Source organism: Acomys russatus, chromosome 1 (assembly GCF_903995435.1).
Source record: "Acomys russatus chromosome 1, mAcoRus1.1, whole genome shotgun sequence".
NCBI lineage: Eukaryota > Metazoa > Chordata > Mammalia > Rodentia > Muridae > Acomys > Acomys russatus.
The window spans coordinates 88,846,982-88,870,087 of record NC_067137.1 but is presented as its reverse complement, the minus strand read 5'-3'; the positions used below and the strand labels follow the sequence as shown (position 1 = coordinate 88,870,087).

The 23,106-nt window shown below is 48.1% G+C and overlaps 1 protein-coding gene across 6 annotated transcripts in view; it reads left to right on the top strand.

The window, feature by feature from the left end:
* The window catches only part of Tmem229b (transmembrane protein 229B), a 44,176-nt gene extending 38,084 nt beyond the window's left edge, over window positions 1-6,092 (top strand). For 5 of the 6 annotated variants that reach the window (XM_051148225.1, XM_051148198.1, XM_051148220.1 and 2 more), the window contains exon 3: window positions 5,338-6,092. In XM_051148225.1, the coding sequence (XP_051004182.1) occupies window positions 5,359-5,862 (504 nt within the window). In that variant the 5' untranslated portion in view covers window positions 5,338-5,358 and the 3' untranslated portion in view covers window positions 5,863-6,092. The remainder of the gene's footprint in view (window positions 1-5,337) is intronic. The other variant, XM_051148218.1, reaches the window with a different exon arrangement.
* The last annotated feature ends 17,014 nt before the right edge of the window (window positions 6,093-23,106 follow it).

The window sequence follows — 23,106 nt, the reverse complement described above, 5'->3', positions numbered from 1 at the left end:
CTCAGATGGTTGCTGGTATTAACCTTGCGGACGAATCAGAGCAAAGTGAGGGTTGCCTGTTGTGACTGACGAACAAGGAGGTGTGTGGAGGTGGCACACAGGGCAGCAGACAGCTCATGAATATCACAGGATGGCAGAGCCGTGGACTATGGCAGATAGGCATAGGGGTAATGGGGGGGGGCACACACAAAGGCAGCGAGTGGGAAGGGCATCCCAGCAAAGACAGCGAAGCTGGGATCCAAAGCACAGAGCTGGCTGGAGTCCAGAGGCGGAGCTGGGCCCAGGAAGACGTTGCCAGCTATCTCTGAGGGATGCGGACGTTGAAGATCCACTAATGGGCTTTTAATGGGGAGAAGCAGCAGACTGGCATTTTAGAAAGATCACCCTCTAGCTACACTTGTGTTATGGGTTTGAACTGTAAGTAGGCAAGGCAAGGCTGAGAGATGTTTAGAGCTGCCTGGTGAGATGCGATTGAGCCTGAAGAGCAGCAGGTAGGAGATGGATTCCCAAGGGATTTAAGAGGGGCACTGTCCAGGGGTTGGTAGCTTTGCCGTGTGACTTACAGTGACCAATGAGATGTTCACAGACATGCCTTAAACAGGGCTTTTTTTTTTTTTTTTAAATATGGACTGCCTTTTTCTTTTTTGAAAAGAAGTTAAATTGTTTTAATAGCAAAAATATCTTGAAAAGAGGCTGGAGATGCAGCTGACTGAGCGCTTACCCAGCACACGGGAAGCCATGGATTCGAGTCCCATTGCACAAGTGTGCACTGGGCAGGGATGCATGTCTGTGATCCCAGCACTTGGTAGGTAGAGGCAAGAGGATCAGAAGGTAATCTTTGGCTACAAAGTGAATTCAAGAACTAGACTAGGATACCTCAGACCCTGCGGCACACAAAGCTCTTTAATGGACATACCGTAATTGTTCATATTTATGCGATATAGTGTGACATTTCCGTGCATGTACACAATGCATAATCACATCAGAATGATTCGCACTATCACCTGAGATCTGAATCTTTTTTTTTTTTTTTTTTTTTTTTTTTTTTTTTTGAGACAGGTTTTCCTCTGTGTACCCTTGGCTGTCCTGGACTCACTTTGTAGTCCAGGCTGGCCTCGAACTCACAGAGATCCACCCATCTGCCTCCCCAGTGCTGGGACTAAAGGCGTGCACCACCGTGCCTGGCTAACAGTGAACATTATTTTTTGAGAATCCTAAAAATCCTCCCAACTCTCTATTTTGAGACACACAATGAATTGCAGTCAACCATAGCTAGCCGAGTATACCCCAGAACGTTAGGAATTGTTCTTTCTCTTCAGCTGCACCCTTGGACCTCCCTCCCTTCTTTCTCTCACTTGGCCAGAGTGAAAAACACTGATGTGGTTGGGCCGGCTCACTCATGAGCTGATGACTTATCAACTTACCAAGGTCTCCTGGGCCCAAGAGGGAGATGAGAAGCTGATGGGGTACAGTCACCCCAGTTTAACCTCCCCAGCTGAGCACAGAGCACAGAGCCTCAGATGACTCACAGCCTCATGATTTAGGCCAGCTGAGACCTCTGACCCACAGATGCCTGGCGACAGTGGGAAATGACGGATGCCTTAGGATATGGTTTGGGGATGGTATACTTGGTGGCATTTGCTAATGATTGAGACCCACCATCATCCCTGTGCCAAATGCATACACACTGGGGTGTGACAAGGAACCTGACACATACGTCCTGACACTCAGAAACTCAGGCCTCTCGATGTAACTGGTTACTTGGTTGTGCCCTCTAACAGGAGGGGGCAAAGGAGAGAAACTGGCTTTGGGGAAAGATACCAAGTTTGATTTAGGAAGGAGCTCAAAGTGCCCACAGGCTGTCAGGAGCAGGAGGTGTCCAGGGAAGAGAAGGAATCTAGCTTTATTACTGAAGGAAGAGGTCTAGGCTGTGACGGCCAAGTGGATAAGGTCTGGCTTGGGACTGAAAATGGAACTTGACAAAATAATTGGCACCAGAGCAGTGGGGTGCTGCAGAGATCCCCCCCCCCGCCCAGGAGAAGGGGAGGCACTTGTTCTGGCACTCACCCAGACGTTGGGGTCATGCTGGTGGGAGAGTAAGAAGGCTTACCCTACAGAATAACATGATCCAGACAGGGGACCTGGATGGTGGGAATAAGGTAGGAGAGGTATATTTGGGGCCTTGAATGGCAGGCCAGGGATGCTACTGTGTTTCTTCAGGAAAGGGGGGAGCCCTTGTGTGTTTCTGAGTGAGGACATGAGAGGAGGCACACGCGGGTGAGCCTGAGTCTGGAGCCTGAGTCTGGAGCAGGAATCAAGAGCGGGTTCTGGTCTAAGCACCTGTTTACAGACCCTGGAACATGGGGCAGATGTGTTCCCTCCCAAACTCCCTCCCTTCTTCCCTCCTTCCCTCTCCCCTCCACCCCCTCCTTCCTCCTTCCCTTCTCCCCTTCCTCCTCTCTCATGCCCTCTACCCACCCTCTTTCATATCTCTTGTAGCTTGGGCTGGACAGGAACTCACTATATAGCTAAGGATAACCTTGAACTTCTTCTGATCTCCTGCCTCTAACCCTCAACTCCCAAGTGTTGAGATTATGGTCAGGTACTGCCCTGCCTGGTTTGCACAGGGCTGGGGATTAATGGCAGTGCCTCTGCATGGGAGGCAAACTGAACACCCCACCCCTACCACCTTTTTATTGACTTGACACAGGGTCCGCTATGTCTGGAACTTGCAGTCTCCCTGTCTCAGCCTTCCAAGTCCTAAGATTACAGGCACACACCACCACACTTGGCTTTGTATGAGTTTTAATTAAGCACCTGTTTTTTAAAATGTGGTTAAGGGGGATTGAGAGATGGCTCAGTGGTTTAAGCGCGCTAGTTGCTCTTCCAGAGGTCCTGAGTTCAATTTCTAGCAACCACATGGTGGCTCATAACCATCTATCTATAATGTGATCTGCTGCCCTCTTCTGGCATGTAAGTGTACATGCAGATAGAACACTTATATACATAAAATAAATTTAAAAAATTTTTTTAAATTGAAGATGTGATTAAGGCACAAAGGTGGATGAGTATTGTTGCAATGAAGCCTGTGTGGCTAAAAGATGGTATTAAGATTTTCAGTCAGGTGGGCAAACTACAGATGCCACCTTGGTAACCTCTGTCCCTTGTCCTACCTGAGAGAGAGGATTGGTAGATGTCAAGCCAGATGCCTACTGGTACCTGACAAAACTTCTTATTCTTGATAAACTGCGAGCTCTCCCACACTGCCCTCTGCTTAACAAGATTGTACTGTTTAGACTCGTACAGAGGAGAGGCTTGGGGCAATCGCTGGATGACAGGACTATAAAGCAGTCACACTCTAAAAAGTTCACTCAGCAAGCTAGGGAGCTGGTTGAATCACAAGGGTTCCTGAATCAAAAAAGTAAATACCATGGCTTCTGATAATGGGCCACATGAGTGGTCCAGACTCCCTATGACAAAGGGCTAGAAGAAAGGCAGAGGCCTGAGAGCCAGTCAAGGCTTTAGAGAAGCATCCTGGGAGGGGACCCAGGCCTTAAACACTGGTGGTGGGGTGTGAGAGAGGAGGAGAAAGGAAAGACAAGCTAAACCCCATCCGCTCAGGATGGCTATTATGGAGAAAACAAAGAACAAATGTTGACAAGAATCCAAAGAAGCTGGGATTTGTACAGGTTCTGCTGAGGATATAAAAATGTATGAAACAGTACCGTTCTTGAGAGGTTTTGTTTTTTTGCTTTTCTATGTGTATTGGTGTTTTTGCATGCAAGTATGTATGTGCACCACATGTGTACCTGGTGCCCATGGTGGTTGGAAGAGTGTCAGATCCTTTAGAACTGGAGTTATAGATAGTTCACAGCTGCCATGTGGGTGCTGGGAATTGAAACTGGGTCCTCTGGAAGACATCTCTCCAACCCAGTACTGCAGTTCTTCAGAAAGGCAGCCACAAATTTACCTTGTAGTCTAATGATTCCGCTTCCAGGTATAGGCCCAAAAGAGCTGGAAGCAGGCCTTGACTAGACATGTGTTCACCCACGTGTGACAGCACTGTTCAAAAGTGGAGGCCAGCCCCGTGCCTATGGACAGCAAAGAAACAGAACGTTCTATCCAGTGGAATTCCTTTGATCTTTCAAAAGAAGGGGATCTGTTTAAATACAGACCAGCCTGAATAAACCTTGAGGATGTTACACCAAGTCTAATAAATCAGCCATAAGAGAAAAATTTACAGAGACTGAAACTATGGCTGCCAGGAGCTGGGGCAAGAGGGGGAGAGTGGCACTTAATAATATAATTTTCTTTTCTTTTTTTTAACATACACACATTTATTTGTTTGTTTGTTTGTTTGTTTGTTTATACAGTGCTCTATCTGCATGTACACCTGCAGACCAAAAGAGGGCATCATACCACATTATAGATGGATGTGAGCCACCATGTGGTTGCTGGGAATTGAACTCGGGACCTCTGGAAGAGCAGTCAGTGCTCTCGATCTCTGAGCCATCTCTCCAGCCCCCTAGTTTTCTTTTTTTTGAGACAAAGGCCCAGGGTAGCCCAGGCTGGCCCTTGAATTCCCAGTGTAGCTGAAGATGACCTAATCCTCCTACTTCTACCCCTTTGGGGTCACAAGTGCATACCACCACAGCCAGTCTGCATGGGTTCAGGCAAGATCTGCCAACTGGGCAACATCCCAGCTCTCTCTCTCTCATGCAGAGGTTCTATTTGGGATGATGGGAAAGTTCTGGGGACCACGGTAGTAATGATTGGGCAACATTGTGAATGTCCTTAATGCTATTGAATTATAGACTTAAAACTATAAAAATGGTGGTATATTGATATGATATATGAGACTCAAAAATTGTATTATGTATGCGCGAGAGGGGTGGGGAGAGCTTAGATCTCAGAAATATGAGTGACTTGAAACAGGGAAGAAGTTGGAAGACTGACAAGTGTCCCAGTGGCCCTGGTAAGAAAGAAAGAAAGACCTATGGGTCATGGCAGCTGCCTCTTCCGCTGATCTCAGATAACCATAAATGTTATGGCGCTCAGTAGACATTTTCACATAGTATTTGACAAGAGCTTCTTAGAGGAAGCCAGTGGGTTAGACTTTCTTTCTGTCTTTTCCCAGGCCCTCCTGGCTAAGAGGTTACAGAATTGAGGTGATGCAACAGGGTGGAAGGTTCAGACTATATGGTTAGTACCAATGAGGATGGAGAAAAGGTAGAAGCAGGTTTGAAATCCCCTCCAGCCTGGTGACCACAGAGGTGGGGAGTAGGAGGCAGGGAAAGGCTCAGGGAGGCTCCCTCATCTGTTTCCCTGTATCCCCAGCAGGAGGCCCCAGTTGGTACCATGGCTTCTGCCGAGCCCTTGACAGCGCTGTCCCGCTGGTACTTATATGCCATCCACGGCTACTTCTGCGAGGTGATGTTCACGGCGGCCTGGGAGTTCGTGGTGAATTTTAACTGGAAGTTCCCGGGGGTCACGAGCGTGTGGGCCCTCTTCATCTATGGCACGTCCATCCTGATCGTGGAGCGCATGTACCTGCGCTTGCGAGGCCGCTGTCCTCTTCTGGTGCGCTGCCTCATCTACACGCTCTGGACCTACCTGTGGGAGTTCACCACCGGCTTCATCCTACGCCAGTTCAACGCCTGTCCCTGGGACTACTCCCAGTTCGACTTTGATTTCATGGGCCTCATCACCCTGGAGTACGCGGTACCCTGGTTCTGCGGGGCTCTCATCATGGAGCAGTTTATCATCCGCAACACCCTCCGCCTGCGCTTTGACAAAGACGCAGAGCCCGGGGAGCCTGCCAGTCTGCCAGCCCTGGCCAATGGCCACGTCAAGACCGACTGAGTCAGAAGATCAAATGTGAGAACGTGAGGCCTCTCCTAGGAACCCATGGACAGAGAGGCCAAGCTGGTGGGGTTACCTCTTGGTTCAGCACAAGCCCTGCTCCCAACTGGGTCTTAGCCCAGTAGGGCAAACACAACCACATGGGAGGGGCAGCGGGATGATGTTGGGGAGTTAAGTGTCTAGACAACAGAAGGACAATGGGACTCGTCCGTGGCTCTCAACCCATACTGGGGATTAGGGGGCTGGACAGTGAACAGTTTGACGTCGCGAATGACTTTGGAAACAGCAGGCCTGTCTTGGCTAAGGGACATGAACTCTGGGGCCACAGGTGGGAGGCAAGGTCTGAGGAGGCCTTGGCTGCTGTTGGGGCCACTTGCCCCACCTTCCCCCTGGCTTCAGCTGGGCTTTGGCTGGTTCCATTAGGCAATATTCAGGTGCTTGCTTGCAACCAATACCTCCCCAGGGGCCTCTGAGCTGCAGCCTGAGAGAGACCCAGCAGCCTGTTGGCTATTGGGTGGCACTGCTGTTGTGCAAAGGCTGAGAAAACTTCCTTTGGCTCCTCTCCTTTCCCCAGGGCCCCACTGTTGCTCCCTTGGCCTGCTGGGGGCCCCTGTGGTGCTGGATTCCCACCAACCTTGGGCTTTTGGAGGTCTCAATCCCCGTGTGTTGGGTGGCGTTTCCCCTTTCTCTTATGTTCTGAGACATTTGCCACTGGCAGGCAGCCCTCTCCTCTGTGTCAGTCACTGTACCGTCCCCTTCTCCCAGCTCCCTACAGAACACAGCAGTGGCCAGAGGCACAGCTCTGAAACGGGGCCCTGCCTGCCTTCCTGCAGCGTTCCCTCCATCTTCATCTGGTGACTGGGGGTGGCCTGTCTCCCTGGCCCAGGCATGGTGGTCTGGTGCCCTGTCGCTGCAGAGGTCCTACTGAAAAAGCATAATATTGCCCCCAATATACATCTAGGCCCAGAGGTGTGTGTGTGTGGTGGATCCTCAGTGGGGTAGTGGGTGGGGGTAGGACAGAGTTCTAGATCCTACTTGCCTATATTGGTTTGTTTATAAGCCAGTTAGTCAATATGGCTCCTTGTGAGATAGAAGAACTCCAGGGTATCCTGTTGGAGGTCCATGGAGAACAAGACAAATGCAGAAGACCATAGAAGGCTCTTTGGAAAAGATGAATTCTACCATAGCCTCAGTTCTGTAGCCAACCCTCAGGGCTGCTCCCCCTACCACTCCTGGCCAGCCTGGCCCTTTGAGCTTGTTCCTCAAACAGTATTAACCCTGTCACCTTCAAGGGCATTGCCATCTTGGTTGTCTGAACTTTCTCCCATGGTGAGTCCATTGCTGGCAGTGGACGGGTGAAATCCGTACTCCTGGCCCCTTCTGATTTGATCCTCCACTCTTTGAGAGAATGGGAGCATAAAAGAGTGTACCATCCCATGAGGTCACCCTGGGACTCTGAGGTAGAAATCAGCCTTTCATTTCTTTAGATGAGTTAAAAAGTGGCAGTGCCAACTGTGGAGAGTCTCTGGCCCACGAAGCCAGCAACAGGGCTGTCCTGGGCTGAGAGAAAGACATGGAGACATCTGGCATCTTTCCCCCAGAGTTGTCTCTGTCCAGCTTAGGATGCAAAGTGTTTCCCTAGGAAGGCTTCTGAAATCACGAAACACCATTCTGTTGAGAGGAGGACTTGCTGTAGCCCTAATTCCAGGGCTTTGGGGGGGGGGGTCACAGGTATTCAGGCTTCCGATGGGAGTGGTTGCTTTCCTTGTACACGTGGAGAGGATTTCCCCTTTCCTCCAAGCCCATGTTATCTCAATGACCTGAATCCCAGTGCCTCTCTAGGCCACCTCACATCTGTCTCCACAACGGACTCCAGTGGCTGGCTGAGCTGGCCCAGCTTTAGGACTCCAATTCTCCACCAGAGAAAGCTTCCAGTCTCAGTTCTCCAGATGTTGTCTCCTAGGCATTCCCTGGTTCCATTTTTCTTCCCTCAATGCCCTATTAATCCCATGTCAGGAGGGGTTCCCAGAGTGAATCTGCATGCCTGGCAATACTTGGCATTGCGGTCTGCTTACCTAGGTCCCCTATTGCTCCTAGGACCCCTCATTGGCACAAAACTCCCAGCCAGAGGAGGCCACAATGTAAGGCCGGCCCACAGACCTGCAGGCTCAGATCCCACCAAATATAGCCCAGACTTCGACTGGCTCTTGCTTTATCAGCTATCTTCAGGCCTCTAATTTCTTAGGACCGTGGGCATGAAGGTTGGGGGCAATCAAACCCACCCTGGGGAGTCTGCTAGCTGTTCATGGAGCCTCCGATGCTCTGAGCCCAAGGCAGCTATCTCTGAGTCACAGATAGTAAGTACGCTGCCCTGCATGGTTGAGTTGCTTCGAGTGTCTGCTAGGCTTCCACTGCCCTGTCCCCCTCCTCATGCCAGAGAGTCACAATGACCTGTGCTTATTTACAGCAATAATATATAGGGAGCATCTGTGAGTCCCTTTTGTCCCGGTCCCTCACTCTCCATGGTTCTCCCAGGGGGCGGCGGAGTGGGACGGTTCATGTGAGAATCTATTTATGAAGCTCTGGGCTGCGCAAAGTGTCACTGCAGGAGGCAGGTGAGAGGCCCAGCCCTGGACTATAAGTAAGGCGCGGGGAGTGCCTCCCACTTTGAGGCTACCTGTACCTGGAGGAGCTGTAGGTCCCAGTGTCGTCACTGGGCCTTTGAAGTGGTTAGGGCTGTCTTCCAACTGGATAGCTCTTGAGAAAGGCACGTGACTGATCTGTGAGCCCATTGCCTGCTGTGTCTCCGTTCGTCCGTCTCCTCCTTTTCATAACTGTGCACATAAAAATATACTGGTGTTTGTGTTCCTGGACTGGCTGTGACCCATCTGTTCCACTGTGGGGCCCCTTTCCCAGGGCTACTGGACATTGGGACCCTTCGTGTTCGACAGTATCTACATCACATCCTCCTGAGCCAGGATGGCTGGTGGGGAGGGCCGTGTGACCCTGATGTCATGCTCCCTAGCTCTTAGTCCCAGGCCAAAGGTAGGTCTGGAGTCCCAGCAGTATACAGGCTGCCTACCCCTCCCTGAGATGAGCAGTTCTCAGATGTACTGGCCATAAACTGGTAGGCCCCATGATTACAGAAGGCTTGGAGGTAGTCCAAGAAGGCTAAAAGGCTCTGTCTAGCTCCTCTGCCCTACCCCTGCCATACGCCATACTCCTGACTACTTCCCTGCTTCCAGGAAGAAGAAGGATGGTTTAGAAGTTGCTTAGGCATGGTCTATAGCATGGGTTCCAGAACAGCCGGGGCTACATAGATCCAGTTTCAAAAAGAGCCAAGTTGTTCAGTCTGACCTGATGTACCCAAATGGCCTGGTCCCTGTGACATAGCCAGGCTACAGAACATGGCAGTATGTTTTGAAGCCACTTGAAAGTCCCTTTGTTCCTACTATACCCACATATTCATTCACATGTCTTTTGAGAACTTGTCTCCTTATAAGACTGAGCTATAAATTAAAGCACCCTAGCAGTCATTTGCATGTTGATATAGACAAAACTATAAGGTGGTTCTTTCAGAGTAAGATTTTGTAGAAAGAGACAAACAACCAGCGTGTACATGGAGCCTTAGAAAAGAGGCGGGGCCTACACTGAGAGGACCCTAGACTTACTCAGTGGCCGGCTCAGTGAGTGGCTCCCCCGACTGCCCGTTACCCACCCCCACGTGTGTATGCGCAGGTACGCGCACATGTGTGCCCAGGTATATGGAGATCAGAGGACAGGCTCAGGTGTCATTCCTCAGGAATGCTGCCCACCTCCTCTGAGATAGGGCCTTGCATTGTCCTGGAACTCACTAGTTGGGCTAGTCTGGCTGGCCAGCTAACCTCAAGAATATTATTTCTGCCTCTCCGGCCCTGAGACTGCAGGAGACGCATCACCATGCCAGAGCATCTTTATGTGGGTTCTAGAGCCCAAAGTGCTCATGCCTGCCAAGCAAGCTCCTTACTCACCGTCTGCTCCCTGGCTGGGCGGCTTTCCTTCTTGACACGTCACCTGCACTTCCCCTCCCAACCCAATCCAAAGGCCAAAGAAGCAGCATTCACACAAACAGCCCAGGAGAGCTCATGACAACGTCTGCACCTTCTAAAACCTTTCCAGCCTTTGCAAGAGGCTGATGTTTAAACAACAGTGAAGAAAACATTAGAACTTGGGCTTTTCTTCCTGGTGTGGGTTTTTTCAAAGTATGCATTTCTGCCCCGTATGCTGGGCGCAATCAGAAGACAGGCAGAAGGTCTGCCTTAGAAGGTGATACAGGGAGTTGGAGCCCATGGTCCAAGGTTAGGGTCTCATTTAACTGCCGTGGTGGCTCTTACAGCATCACAGTGCCCACACACGTTCTCATTTTCTTCTATTTCAAATGGAAACGTCCCTGTTCTATAGGGGAGGATGGTGGACATCCAGTCTACAACTTTGGGATCACCGCGTCTTTTGTTTGTTTGTTTTGTTGCTGTTTAATTTCTTGTTTTGTTTGTTCATTTTTTGAGACAGGGTCTCTCTCTGTGTAGCCCTGAATGTCCAGGACGTTGCCATGTAGACCAGGCTAGCCTCGAACTCACAGAGATCTGGCTGCCTCTACCTTCCAAGTGCTGGGATTTAAAGGTGTGCAGCACCATGCCTGGCCTGGACTTACCCACCACATTTCTTTCCAGCCTTCTCGCCTGTTTTTTCCTGAGACATCGTTTCCTTATATTGCCCACACTGGCCTAACCACGCCTGTCTTAGCTGACAACAGGCACATGGCAAAACTTCCAGCTTCACACATCTTGTTTTGACACAGGCGGATCTTTCAAGGAGGATTTGTGAGGAGTCAGGTGCCCTTTGGGTGCTGACGGCTTTCTGGATGCTTTGAGTTCATCTCATGTGACTGCTATTTACAAAGCTAAATGGGAGTGTTTGTGAGTAGCAGAAGGGGGCCTTGGGGGGGCTATAATGTAGGCAGTATGGAATGCCATCTTAGCCAGGACAACTGGCTACAGCCCCCTCCCAGTGGAGGAGGTTATGAATCTTGGCCTTTGGTATGCTGGATTTATCCCTGACACCAGTTCTGTCCCTCCTACACAGTTTTATTTTTGTCCCCCAGGCTTTTCTCAATGATTCTATTTTCAACTTGAGATGTCTGGGCCTCTGGCTGTATGTACTCTTTGGAGGTTTGAAACTACCCCACGAAACCTCTCCATGGCAAGATGAGAACCCTGTGCCGGGCCCTTCTGCAAACTCAGACAGGCTGGAGGACTCAGCCTTTTAGCTCCTCAACTCCATGCTGGACACCTTCAAGAGTAAGGACCAGGCTAGTGGCAATGACAGATGATCACGGAGAAAGCTGTTGACAAGCACCCCATACAGTTATGTCATCTACCACGGACTGCTTCTTCGTGGGGGAATCTCCAACAAAGACCCTACTAGTCTGCAGGGACGGATAAGGGTACCCAGGAGAACACGGTGCTTTGCCATTCTTGGATGCTTTCAGAGATGAGCTGGATTCTCACCGTCATGAAAACACAAATGCTTTCTAGGCTTGTGCAGTCTCAACTGAGTGCGGAGCAGAACAAGGCCAGAACATAGTGGGTGCTTTAGGGACCTCATGAGAAATGATTTTTTTTTTTCATTTTCACTTTCATTTGTTTTCTTTTTTCTTTCCTTCTTTCTTTCTTCTTCTTCTTCTTTTTCTTCTTCTTCTTCTTCTTCTTCTTCTTCTTCTTCTTCTTCTTCTTCTTCTTCTTCTTCTTCTTCTTCTGTTTGTTTGTTTTGTTATGTTTTGTTTTTTGAGACAGGGTTTCCTTGTGTAGCCTTGGCTGTCCTGGACTCACTTTGTAGACCAGGCTGGCTTCGAACTCACAGCGATCCACCTGCCTCTGCCTCCCAAGTGCTGGAATTAAAGGCATGTGCCACCACGCCCAGCCCTCTTGGAGCTTTCATACCTAGCCAAAGACCCCTCTCTATTGATTCATCCATTGGTTCATTCTGGTGGTAAGTTATCATAATCCTGAGGGTGGGAGGAGATGACATTTTAGAGTCAAATATCATACAGAAGGAAAATCCACTAAGGCTGCATAGCCTTTGCCCTGCCGTAATCACACCTTCTCAACAGAGAGTTATCTGGTTTAAAAGGACATGGTGAAGAGAGAGGTTTATTTTAGCTCACAGTTTTGGAGATTTCAATCCATCACCAACTGACTCCTTTGCTTTAAGCCTATGGTAGCACAGACCATCATGTAAGAGTGCATGTCAGATGAGACCTTTTGCCCTCATGGCCAGGTACAGTGGGGGAGAAAAAAGATGCATCCCTTCTCAGTACTGTTACTGGCTGACAACCTTCACTACACAGACCTATGAGAAAGGCTTACCTAAACATAACAAAGTTCTAAGAAAGAAGCAAGGTCTTGCCCAGGTCCTTACAAATAATCCTGAGCAGTGGGACCAAGTAAGAGTAGACTCCTAGGAGATCCCTGTACCCTTAACACCTGCCTTGCCCTCTCAGAACCCAGGTCATGGACTGAGGCCAGCACAGCTGAAAGGTGGGCCTCCCCGGCTTCTGCAACCCTTTCTCTCCCGGCTGCATGAGCATCTCTGCCCTGGGATAGACAGCACCTGTGGGTTCTGAGGGGCTGAGAACCTGAGAACATATTGGCCCCACCTTAGCCACTGAGGCCATCATGAAGCAATTTGAGTGCTTGGACCCCATCCTTCCTGCAGACCTGTAGAGCATCAGGGGTCTTGGCAGTGTTAGAAGATGCCACAGAAGGGCATGAATGGTCGGTATCGCATGGGTTAAGCGTGATGGACTTTAGTTCTAGCCCCTGTTTCTGCCACTTACCATCTGTATGGCATTTGTGGTGGCTTAAATAAGAATGGCCTCCATGGACTCTCATATCTGAATGCTTAGTCACCAGGGAGTGGCACCATTTGAATGGATTAAAAGGATTAGGAGGCCTTGTTGGGAGAAATGTCCTGGTGGGTGGACTCTGAGGTTTCAAAAGCCCCATGCAAGGCTTAGGCTTGCTCTCTCTGCCTGTGGATCAGGGTGTAGCTCTCAACTACTTCTCCAGGACCATTCCTGCCTGCCTTCAACCATGCTCCTTGCCATGATGATACTGGACTAGGCTTTTAAAACTGTAAGCAAGCCCCAAGCAAACATTTCCTTTTATATGAATTGCCTTGGTCATGGTGTCTCTTCACAGTAATAGGGCAGTAACTAAGACAGCATTTGACAAGACACAGAGCCCCTCTGACAGTGCTATTTGTTAGATTTGGTTCATTTTATTGAGAATACATACTGACCCTTCCTTCCCTGGTCTGAGTGTGAAAGTACCTATATCAAAGGTTCAGGAAGCCAGAGGGGCATTGCTTCAATTCAGTCCAACAGGTACATTGAGCTGCAATAATCCACATCCATGTTATTAAGCAAAGTGGATTTTTCACTTCAGTCAGTCACTTTGTTGGTTACAGAGTGGCCTGCTATCCTGAGTGTCCTAGAACATGGGGCTTTAAAAAGAATTTTTTTTTCAAGAAAGGGTTTCTCTGTGTAACAACTCTGGCTGTCCTAGACTTGCTTTGTAGACCAGGCTGGCCTTGAACTCACAGCCTCTGGAGTGCTGGGTTTAAAGGTGTGCACCACCACGTCCGGCTGAACATGAAACTTTTAACACCCAAACTGAAAAAACAAAACACATCAGTGGAAGTATATTGCTTATTAGTCACAACCCACCACTTTGTAGAATGCCCTCTTTCCCATTGGATGTGGTCTTGGTGGCAGGTGAGAGGTCTGGTCCACTTCCTTCATTTATGCGCCATCTCAAACCCTAAACTGGTTTTCCACGATTTCCTTCTGTCTAGATGTTTGGGTTTCTGTTGTTTTCTTTCTCAGCTTTTCCTTTGACTCTGGGAGTTCCCCTCATAGGTTCCAATAAATTCCCTCTGGTTTACATCAGCTGGTTCTCTCTCTCTCTCTCTCTCTCTCTCTCTCTCTCTCTCTCTCTCTCTCTCTCTCTCTCTCTCTCTCTTATGTATACAGTACTTTGACTGCATGTATACCTGCAGGCCAGAAGAGGGTATCAGATCACATTATAGATAGTTGTGAGGCACCATGTGGTTTCTGGGAATTGAACTCAGGACCTTTAGGACAAGCAGTCAGTGCCCTTACCCTCTGAGCCATCTCTCCAACCCAGCAGCTGGTTCTCTTGTTTCCTATAGCCCTTCTCTCCACTCTGTACAGCAATGAAAACTTTCTCTGTGAACAGTTCAGGTCTTTGCCACACACCTCACTTCCTCCTCCTCCTCTTCCTCTTCCTCCTCCTCCTTTTATTGAAAATAGATTCTTTTCTTGTACACTATGCTCCAATCAGAGTTTCCCCTCCCTCCACTCCTTCTAACACCCCCCAACCTCCCCTCTTCCCCAGGTCCACTCCCTTTCCATTTCCTCTGCAGAAAAGAGCAGAAAAGAGACAACTGCCAGACAGGACAAAACAAGATACCATAAGAGATTGCCAAAGCCCTCATATCATGCCGGGTGGTGGTGGCGCATGCCTTTAATCCCAGCACCAGGGGTCGGGGGTGGGGGGCAGAGGCAGGTGGATCTCTGTAAGTTCGAGGCCAGCCTGGTCTACAAAGTGAGTCCAGGACAGCCAAGGCTACACAGAGAAACTCTGTTTTGAAAAACCAAAACCAACCAAACAACCAAAGCCCTCATATCAAGGCTGGACAAGGCAACTCAATAGGAGGAAAAGAGTCCCAAAGACAGGAAAAAGTATCAGAGATACACCTCTTCCCACTGTTTGGAGTCTCTTGAGACCATAAAGCTAAAAGCCATGACACATATGCAGGACCTTGTGCAGACCCATGCAGGCCCTGTTCTTGCAGCTTTAGTCTCCATGAGCCCGTGCAAACTCTGCCTCGCTGATTTGGTGAGCCACCTCCTTCTGGGGTCCTCCATTCCCTCTGACTCCTATAGTCTTTCCTTCCCCTCTTCCGTGGGGTGCCCTAATCTCTGAGGAGAAGAACCCCATGGAGACCTCCAATTTAGACTCTCCACATAATGTCTGTCTGCGGGCCTCTGAACCTTCTTCCATCTGCCGCCAGAGGAAGCCTCTCAGATGATGACTGGGTAAGGCATGGGTCTATGAGTATAGCATGGTATCATTAAGAATCATTTCATTGATTTCTTTTTTTTTTTTTTGCCAGTCCAGTTGCCAATCCCAGAGCTCTGGAATATCCAGTCTCAGTCTCCAGTTCCTGGCGATCCAGGCAATGTAAGGCACAGGCTCCCTCTTGGGTGGGCCTCAAGTTAAACCAAACATGGGTTGGCCAATCTCCCGTGTTCTGCACCACTGTTGCCACAGTACCTCTTGCAGGAAGGACAGATTGTAGGTGGAAAGTTTTGTGGCTGGGTTGGTGTCTAGGTCTTTCTTTCTGTAGCCTGCAGAGTACCTTCTCATGCCAAAGAGACTAGGATGTAGAGGTGAAGGCTCCAAGCCGCCACCAACTCGACCTCTCTGCATTCAATATGCTGAGTGGAAGTTATTCTCGGCAATGGAGCCCCACTTTCAGTTTTCAGAGGGCAGCCTTCTGTGTTAGCATCAGCCTGCGTTATTTAGGGATCTCCTCGAGACCCCCTCAGCCAACAACTCAACCAAATGTAACCTAACCCCACAACTGGGAGCCTTGCCTGGCTACAAGAGATGGCCAGTTCAGACTCCTTATCTTCCATTACCAGGAGTCCTCACTAGGTCACCCTCATAGATTCTAGGATGGTTTCACTGCACAAGGTTTCCACATTACCCCCCAGGTACCTCCCCCAATTCCAGCTGCCTCTCTCTGCACTCTCTCCCTCCATCCCTTCTCCCAAACCTGATCTCTCCCACTCCTGTCCCCACACACCCCCAGTCCACCCACAGAATCTATTCTATTTCCCCTTCCCAGGGAGATCTCCCCCATACCCCTCCTCTTTGCCTGACCTCTCTGGCTCTGGATTGTAGCTTGATTACCATTTAGTTAACAGCAAATACCCACTTATAAGTGAATACATACCGTATTTGTCTTTCTGAGTCTGGGTTACCTCACTCGGGATTTATTTTTCTAGTTGCATCCATTTGCCTGCAAATTTCATGATGCCATCCACTGAGTAATACACCATTGTGTAAATGTACCACATTTTATTTATCCATTCTTCTGATGATGGACATCTAGGTTGTTTCCAGTTTCTGGCTATTATGACTAGAGCCACAATGACCAGAATTAAGCAATTGTCCTTGTGGTAGGGTGGAGCATCCTTTGGGTACACATCTCACTTCTTCTAAAATATTTTTTTCCTTTTTTTATTATTAATTTATTCAAATTACATCTCAGTTGTTAGCCCATCCCTTGTATTCTCCCATTCCTCTCTCCCTCCCACTTCCCCCCCATTCCCCTCCCCTATGTCTGTAACTGAGGGGGACCTCCTCCTCCCCCTGTATATGCTCATAGGGTATCGAGTCTCTTCTTGATGACCTGTTATCCTTCCTCTGAGTGCCACCAGGCATCTCCATCCAAGGGACATGGTCAAATATGGGGCACCAGAGTTTGTGTGAAAGTCAGATCTCCTTCTCCACTTAACGGTGGAGAATGTCCTGTCCATCGGCTAGTCTGGGTAGGGGTTCGAGTTTACTGCCTATATTTTCCTTGGCTGGTGGCATAGTTTGAGGAGGACCCCAGGGCCCAGACCCGCCTGTAGTTTTCCAGGACCCTCTGGATCCTTCTATTTCCTCATTCTCCCAGGCTTCTCACACCTAAAGTCTCAATAGGATGTCCTCCCCTCTGACCCACTTTCCTGGTAGGTAAAGTTTTCCATGAGGACGTACCCCTTGGACTAGTGTCTTGATATAAGTGAGTATATACCATTTAACTCTTTTTGCTTCTGGGTGAACTCACTCATTATGATAATTTCTAGTTCAATCCATTTGTCCACAAATTTTGGAAATTCCTTGTTTTTAATAGCTGAGTAGTATTCCATAGTGTAAATGTACCACAGTTTCTTTATCCATTCTTCTACTGAGGGACACTTAGGCTGTTTCCATGTTCTGGCTATTATGAATGAAGCAGCTATGAACATGGTTGAGCATATGTCCTTGTTGTGTGGTAGTGTATCTTCTGGGTATATTCCAAGGAGTGGAATAGCTGGGTCTTGAGGAAGCCCTATTCCCATTTTTCTGAGAAAGTACCAGATAGGTTTCCAAAGTAGTTGTACTAGTTTGCATTCCCACCAGCAATGAAGGAGTGTTCCTCTTTCTCCACATCCTCGCCAGCATGTGGTATCAGTTGAGTTATTGATCTTAGCCATTCTGGTGGGTGTAAGATGGAATCTCAGTGCCATTTTGATTTGCATTTCTCTGATGACTAATGAGGTTGAGCATTTCTTTAAGTGTTTCTCAGCCATTTGATATTCCTCTGTTGAGAATTCTCTGTTTAGTTCTGAGCCCCATTTCTCTATTGGGTTATTTGGTTTGGTGGTGTTTAATTTCTTGAGTTCCTTATATATTTTGGATATTAGACCTTTCAGATGAAGGGTTGGTGAAGATCTTTTCCCAGTCTGTAGGCTGTCGCTTTGTTCTCTTGACAGTGTCACCTGCCTTACAGAAGCTTCTCATCCTCATGAGGTCCCATTTATTAATTGTTGACATTAAGGCCTGGGCTGTTGGTGTTCTGTTCAAGAAGTTGTCTCCTGTGCCTATGTGTTCCAGAGTCTTCCCCACTTTTTCTTCTAACTGGATTAATGTCTCTGTTTTTAGGTTGAGGTCTTTAATCCACTTGGACTTGAGTTTTGTGCATGGTGACAAATAGGGGTCTAATTGCATTTTTCTACATGTAGACATCCAGTTAAACCAGCACCATTTGTTGAAGATGCTGTTGTTTTTCCATTGAATGGATTTGGCTTCTTTGTCAAAAATCAAGTGACCAAATGTGTGTGGATTCATCTCTGGGCTAAAATATTTTTGTTGTTGTTGATACTTTTGGTTTTAAGATAGGATTTTATGTCACCTGGGCTGGCCTCTCTCTGCACTCTCTCCTTCCATCCCTTACCCCCAGCCTGATCTCTCCCACTCCTACCCCCACCCACTATGTAGCCCGGGATGACCTTGAACTTCTATTCCTCCTTCTTTTACGTTCCAGGTGCTGGGGTTACAGGTTATGCCACCATACACATTTATGTGGGTACTAGGATTTGAACCCAGTGCCTCATGCATGCCAGGCAAGTACTCTAAAGACCGAACTACATCTGCAAACCCCCTTTAAAGCATTTGATATTTTCTGCTTTTATACATTTAGCCTTCTCTCTTCCTATCTCATTAGCTATTGTAGCCAGGCAGTTCTCAGCCAAGAGAAGGAGACCAGGCTGAGAGCTCTTTATGAATTTGAAGTTTTGATTGGTCCATGCAGACCCAACCAGGGGTATGCCATCTTACGACCAGAAGTCTAAAGAGGCGGCCCCAAGCTGAGTGAACAGGAGGCTTATAAAGAAAGGTAAAAAGCACTGGCAGTAGCTGTGCTGGCTGTTAGCAAGCATGACAGGATATGGAAGTTTTTTTTAATAAGAAGAGGGCACAGTTGTGTCACCATGGTATTTCTGTTTGATCAGGAAGGGGAGCAGAAAGCCTTGCAATTACAGAAACAGAACAAAGGCAGGTGAGCTATGGTTCCCATAAAGTACTATGTATACCTGAAGGTCAAACCCGAGGATTTAGTAAACATATATATTCTTTAGCATATATATATGAATATATATATTCACTATTCATGTGAAGCTTCAATTCTCATCCCCACCTCTCACCCACATACCTGTCAACATAGCTTCTCTTGCACCTGACCTTTGGGCTAACTGCTGAAAGCTAGAAGCACCTAGATCTTTCAAATTTCACATATACCCCAGGATATGGATTGATCCCTTTGGAATTAATCCAATTTGGTTGCTCTTTTTCTCCGAAGTGGGATACACAGGAGTACTTTAGATGCAGAAAGTCAAGGTCAGCTAGTTCCCAGCACCTCCTGGCTTTCTCATTGGCAGCTTCTGCAACAGTGTGAGCTGCCAGGCAGCAGGGCAGGAGGCAGGAGCCTGTCTGGACCTGTTAAACACCAAAGTGGCAAAGCCTTTTCTTTAGATGTGAAAACACGATGACATTCGATGTTATTTTGCTAACTTTCTCCCAAGCTGTTCTCCCAGGATCTCACGCCTCCTGACTGACCAGCAGGACCAGATGGCACCTTGTGCAGGACCATCTCATTGTGTTTGCATCCTAAGGAACACTTCCTTGTCTTCTGAGTGGCCTATCTATATCTCCCTCCCAGTTATTTGTTTACTTTTTTCCTTTCACTAATTCTGCTGAAGGCACTTGACCCAGTCCTGGCTTACATCCATCCCCAGAGATGATAGCTGATCTTGTCGTCTAGCAGGAGAGAGGATGAGAGGAAGGGCGAGAGGGAGGGGGACTGGCAGGAAGGAGTCAGGTTGCTTCAGAGTCGTGAATGTTTACCATCAACATCTCCCCCACCCCACCCCACCCCCGCTTCTCAGACGTTGCTGTCTACACCCCATGTGCCCTGAGAACATCTTGACTGCCCAACGAAAGATTCGGTATCCCAGACTTTGGACCTGACTAGTGAATTCCAGGCCCCTGACTCACTGATTGGGGTGTGTTATATAACCTGTCTAAGCATCAGCCGGAAATGGAGCTAATAATAGTCTTACCTCTCAGAGAGGCGGAGGTTAGCTGAGACAGTGATTGTCAAGTGCCTGGCATGTGATGTCTGAAATCAAGAGAAATATGCTCTCTCTCTCTCTCTCTCTCTCTCTCTCTCTCTCTCTCTCTCTCTCTCCTCCCCTCCCTCTCTGTCTCCCTCCCTCCCTCTCTTTCTCTCTCTCTCTGTATCTGCCTGTCTTTGTCTCTTTGTTTGTATGTATGTATGTATGTATGTATGTATGTATGTATCATCTTTGAGACAGCATCTCACTAAGTAGCCAGGCTGGCCCGGAACTCCTCTATATGGACCAAAGTGGCTTCAAACTCATACAGATCCTCCTGCCTCTGCCGTCTGAGGGCTGGGATTAAAGACAAGCACCACCATGCCCAGCCTAAAACATCCTCTTTTATCTTGGATATTTTGTAATTTCTGAGCTATATGTGAGTTAGATCCCATCAGTTATTATTTTTATACCTATGAATATATGTCATGGGGGTATAGAAAGATTCAAAACTGCCTTACGTCTCTCCTCCCCTGGTGAGACACGCAGGGCAGATGTTATAATACAAGAATTGCCACACAAACCACTCAAACACTAATCTCAGTGAGACACTGAAGGTTTATTAGAGTGCCACACCCCAAGGCTGGTCATGGCCAGGGACACAGTGAACTTGGGAGCCCAACTATGACATGAGTCTGCTTCTAAAGCAGGCTTTTCTTTATAAGAAAAACTGTAACCAAGTAACAACCAGGTAACCAGATGGGAAGCAAGGGGAGGGCAGCATGACATCGTTGTGACCAGTTAAACACAAGGAGAACCAGTTTTGTTCTGAGCAAAATGTATCCAGGTGGCTAGCCAAAGCATTTTCTGCTGACTGGCTAGAATTTGGGGTAGGAGAGCTCTTGGGGGCTTTTCAACTCTCTGGGAGTAAGGAACATCGCAGGATGGTGCGATCCTAACTCTAATAGAACATCGTTTACCTTTACCGCAAGCAGAACGTGCATTTATCATCTGTTGTTTTATTCTAAGCAGGAAGCATTGAACCTTCCTGGTTCCAGGCATGTAGGGCCTGAGAACTTGAACTTGATTTTACCTTCTAATTAAAGTGGAGGCTTGGAGTCAAAATGGCTTCTTCTTTTTTCTTTCTTTCTTTTTCCTTGTTTGTTTGTTCTTGTTTTTTTGTTTTGTTTTGTTTTTTGTTTTTGTTTTTCAAGACAGGGTTTCTCTGTGTAGCCTTGGCTGTCCTGGACTCACTTTGTAGACCAGGCTGGCCTCAAACTTACAGTGATCCACCTGCCTCTGCCTCCCGAGTACTTGGGATTCAAGGCATATGCTACCACACCGGGCCAAAATGGTTTCTGATATGCTAAGAGCTGGTGTTAACAGAGGAGCTACAGTCATGCTAGGAACTAACATAGGTCTCAATGGAGGGGCTGTAGACGTTAAGCAGGTTAAGCAGGCTACAGCACAAATATTATATTTAATTCTCTCTACACAGAACAGACTAAGGCCAGAGCAATGTTCAAGGTCGTATAGTCAAGATTGCCAGCACTATGATCTTTGGGTTATCTGGCCCAGGAACTTCTCCCGTGACACTTGGCTTTATCACAGCCAGTCTCTTTGCTCTGTGAATGTCACATTTTAAAACATGAGCTTCTGGGCCAGCAAGATGCCTCAATAGGTAAAGGCACTAACCACTGAGCTTTACAACCTGGCTTTGAGGCATCCTGTGATGTCCACATGCACATTATATCATTCCCCTGCCATCAACTCATCAACCAGTAAACAAATTAAAATACAATTTTAAAAATGTAAAGCCAGGGGAGACGGCTCAGCAGTTCAGAGCACCAGCTGTTCTTTGTTATGTTCTAGGGGGTCCGTGTTCTATTCCTAGCAACCATATGGTGTCTTACAAGTGTCTGTAACCTCAGTTCCCGGGGGCTCTGACACCCTCTTCTGGTCTCTGTGAATAGCAGGCATTCACGTAGTATACAGACATACACTCAGGCAAAGCACCCATACACATAAGCTAATAAAACAATAGTAATCTAAACTTTGAAAATGAGTTACTGCACAGCCAAGCTTTCCTTTTCTTGTCTTTTTAAGTGTGTGTGTGTGTGTGTGTGTGTGTGCATGCGCATATATTTCTGAACGCTACAAATTTTGGCTTTCCCTCTCTAGTATCTGGTACGCATTTCTTTGTATTAAAATAGACGACATCCTTGCCTTTAAATAACTTTAGACTATCCCGGAGTCTTATTCTACAGCCCAGCTAGCTTAGCGTTCCCCCTTTATTAGGCTTGCAATTTTGCACTATCCTAAAATAATGCTTCAGCCATTCACTTTCAACTGTGCCTTGGGACCAAGCCAGCGCATTGATTTGAAATCACTTGTTTCCTGAGCCTTCCCTGCCCCCCGCCGGCTGGCAGCCTTTGGGAGATGGTCTTTCCAGGCACTTTGACTCTGTAATTGTTGTTTCCAATCAGCTAATCAATTGGGCCTTATTGAGCGCCTGAGTGGAGAACAGTATGCTCTCTGCTATTTGGAGATCTAGAAACATGAACTGTGTCTCTGACCCCCCAAGGAGCTTATGTGTAACCAGGGAGACCTTTCAGCTGTGTCTGCATCCAGCTGATGTGGCTGCGTGAGAGCTCATCCAGAGGGGCATCTGGACACGAGGACTGTGATGAAACCAAGAACTCCACATAGGTTTCTTATCTGTCCTGCCTATCTAGGGCTTGGCTTTCATTCGGTAAGAGGCTGTTAAAAACAAAACAGAGAATAGGGAAAACACACTCAGGGGTGCTATGGAGCCTCCTTTAATTCGCCAAGCATTGATATCAGGCCCTTGAGGTTAGATGAACCCACTAAAAATTAGTATAGGCACATCTGTGAACCCAGCCCTCAGGCACACCTGTGAACCCAGCCCTCAGGCACACCTGTGAACCCAGCACTCAGGCACACCTGTGAACCCAGCCCTCAGGCACACCTGTGAACCCAGCCCTCAGGCACACCTGTGAACCCAGCCCTTAGGCACACCTGTGAACCCAGCCCTCAGGCACACCTGTGAACCCAGCACTCAGGCACACCTGTGAACCCACCACTCAGGCACACCTGTGAACCCAGCCCTCAGGCACACCTGTGAACCCAGCCCTAGGCACACCTGTGAACCCAGCCCTCAAACACACCTGTGAACCCAGCCCTCAAACACACCTGTGAACCCAGCACTGAGGCACATCTGTGAACCTAGCACTCAGGCACACCTGTGAACACAGCCCTCAGGCACACCTGTGAACACAGCCATCAGGCCACTCAGGAGAAGCAAGTTTAAGGTCAAGCCTGGCTACATAGTTAACTCTTGCCTCGAATGCAAAAACCAGACAAGCAGAATTAACAAGGAGAATTCAGATCTTCTGTAGCTCTCCTCACAGACACACCAAACTATTTTTACAAGTAAGGAAATCAGCTTTAAAAAA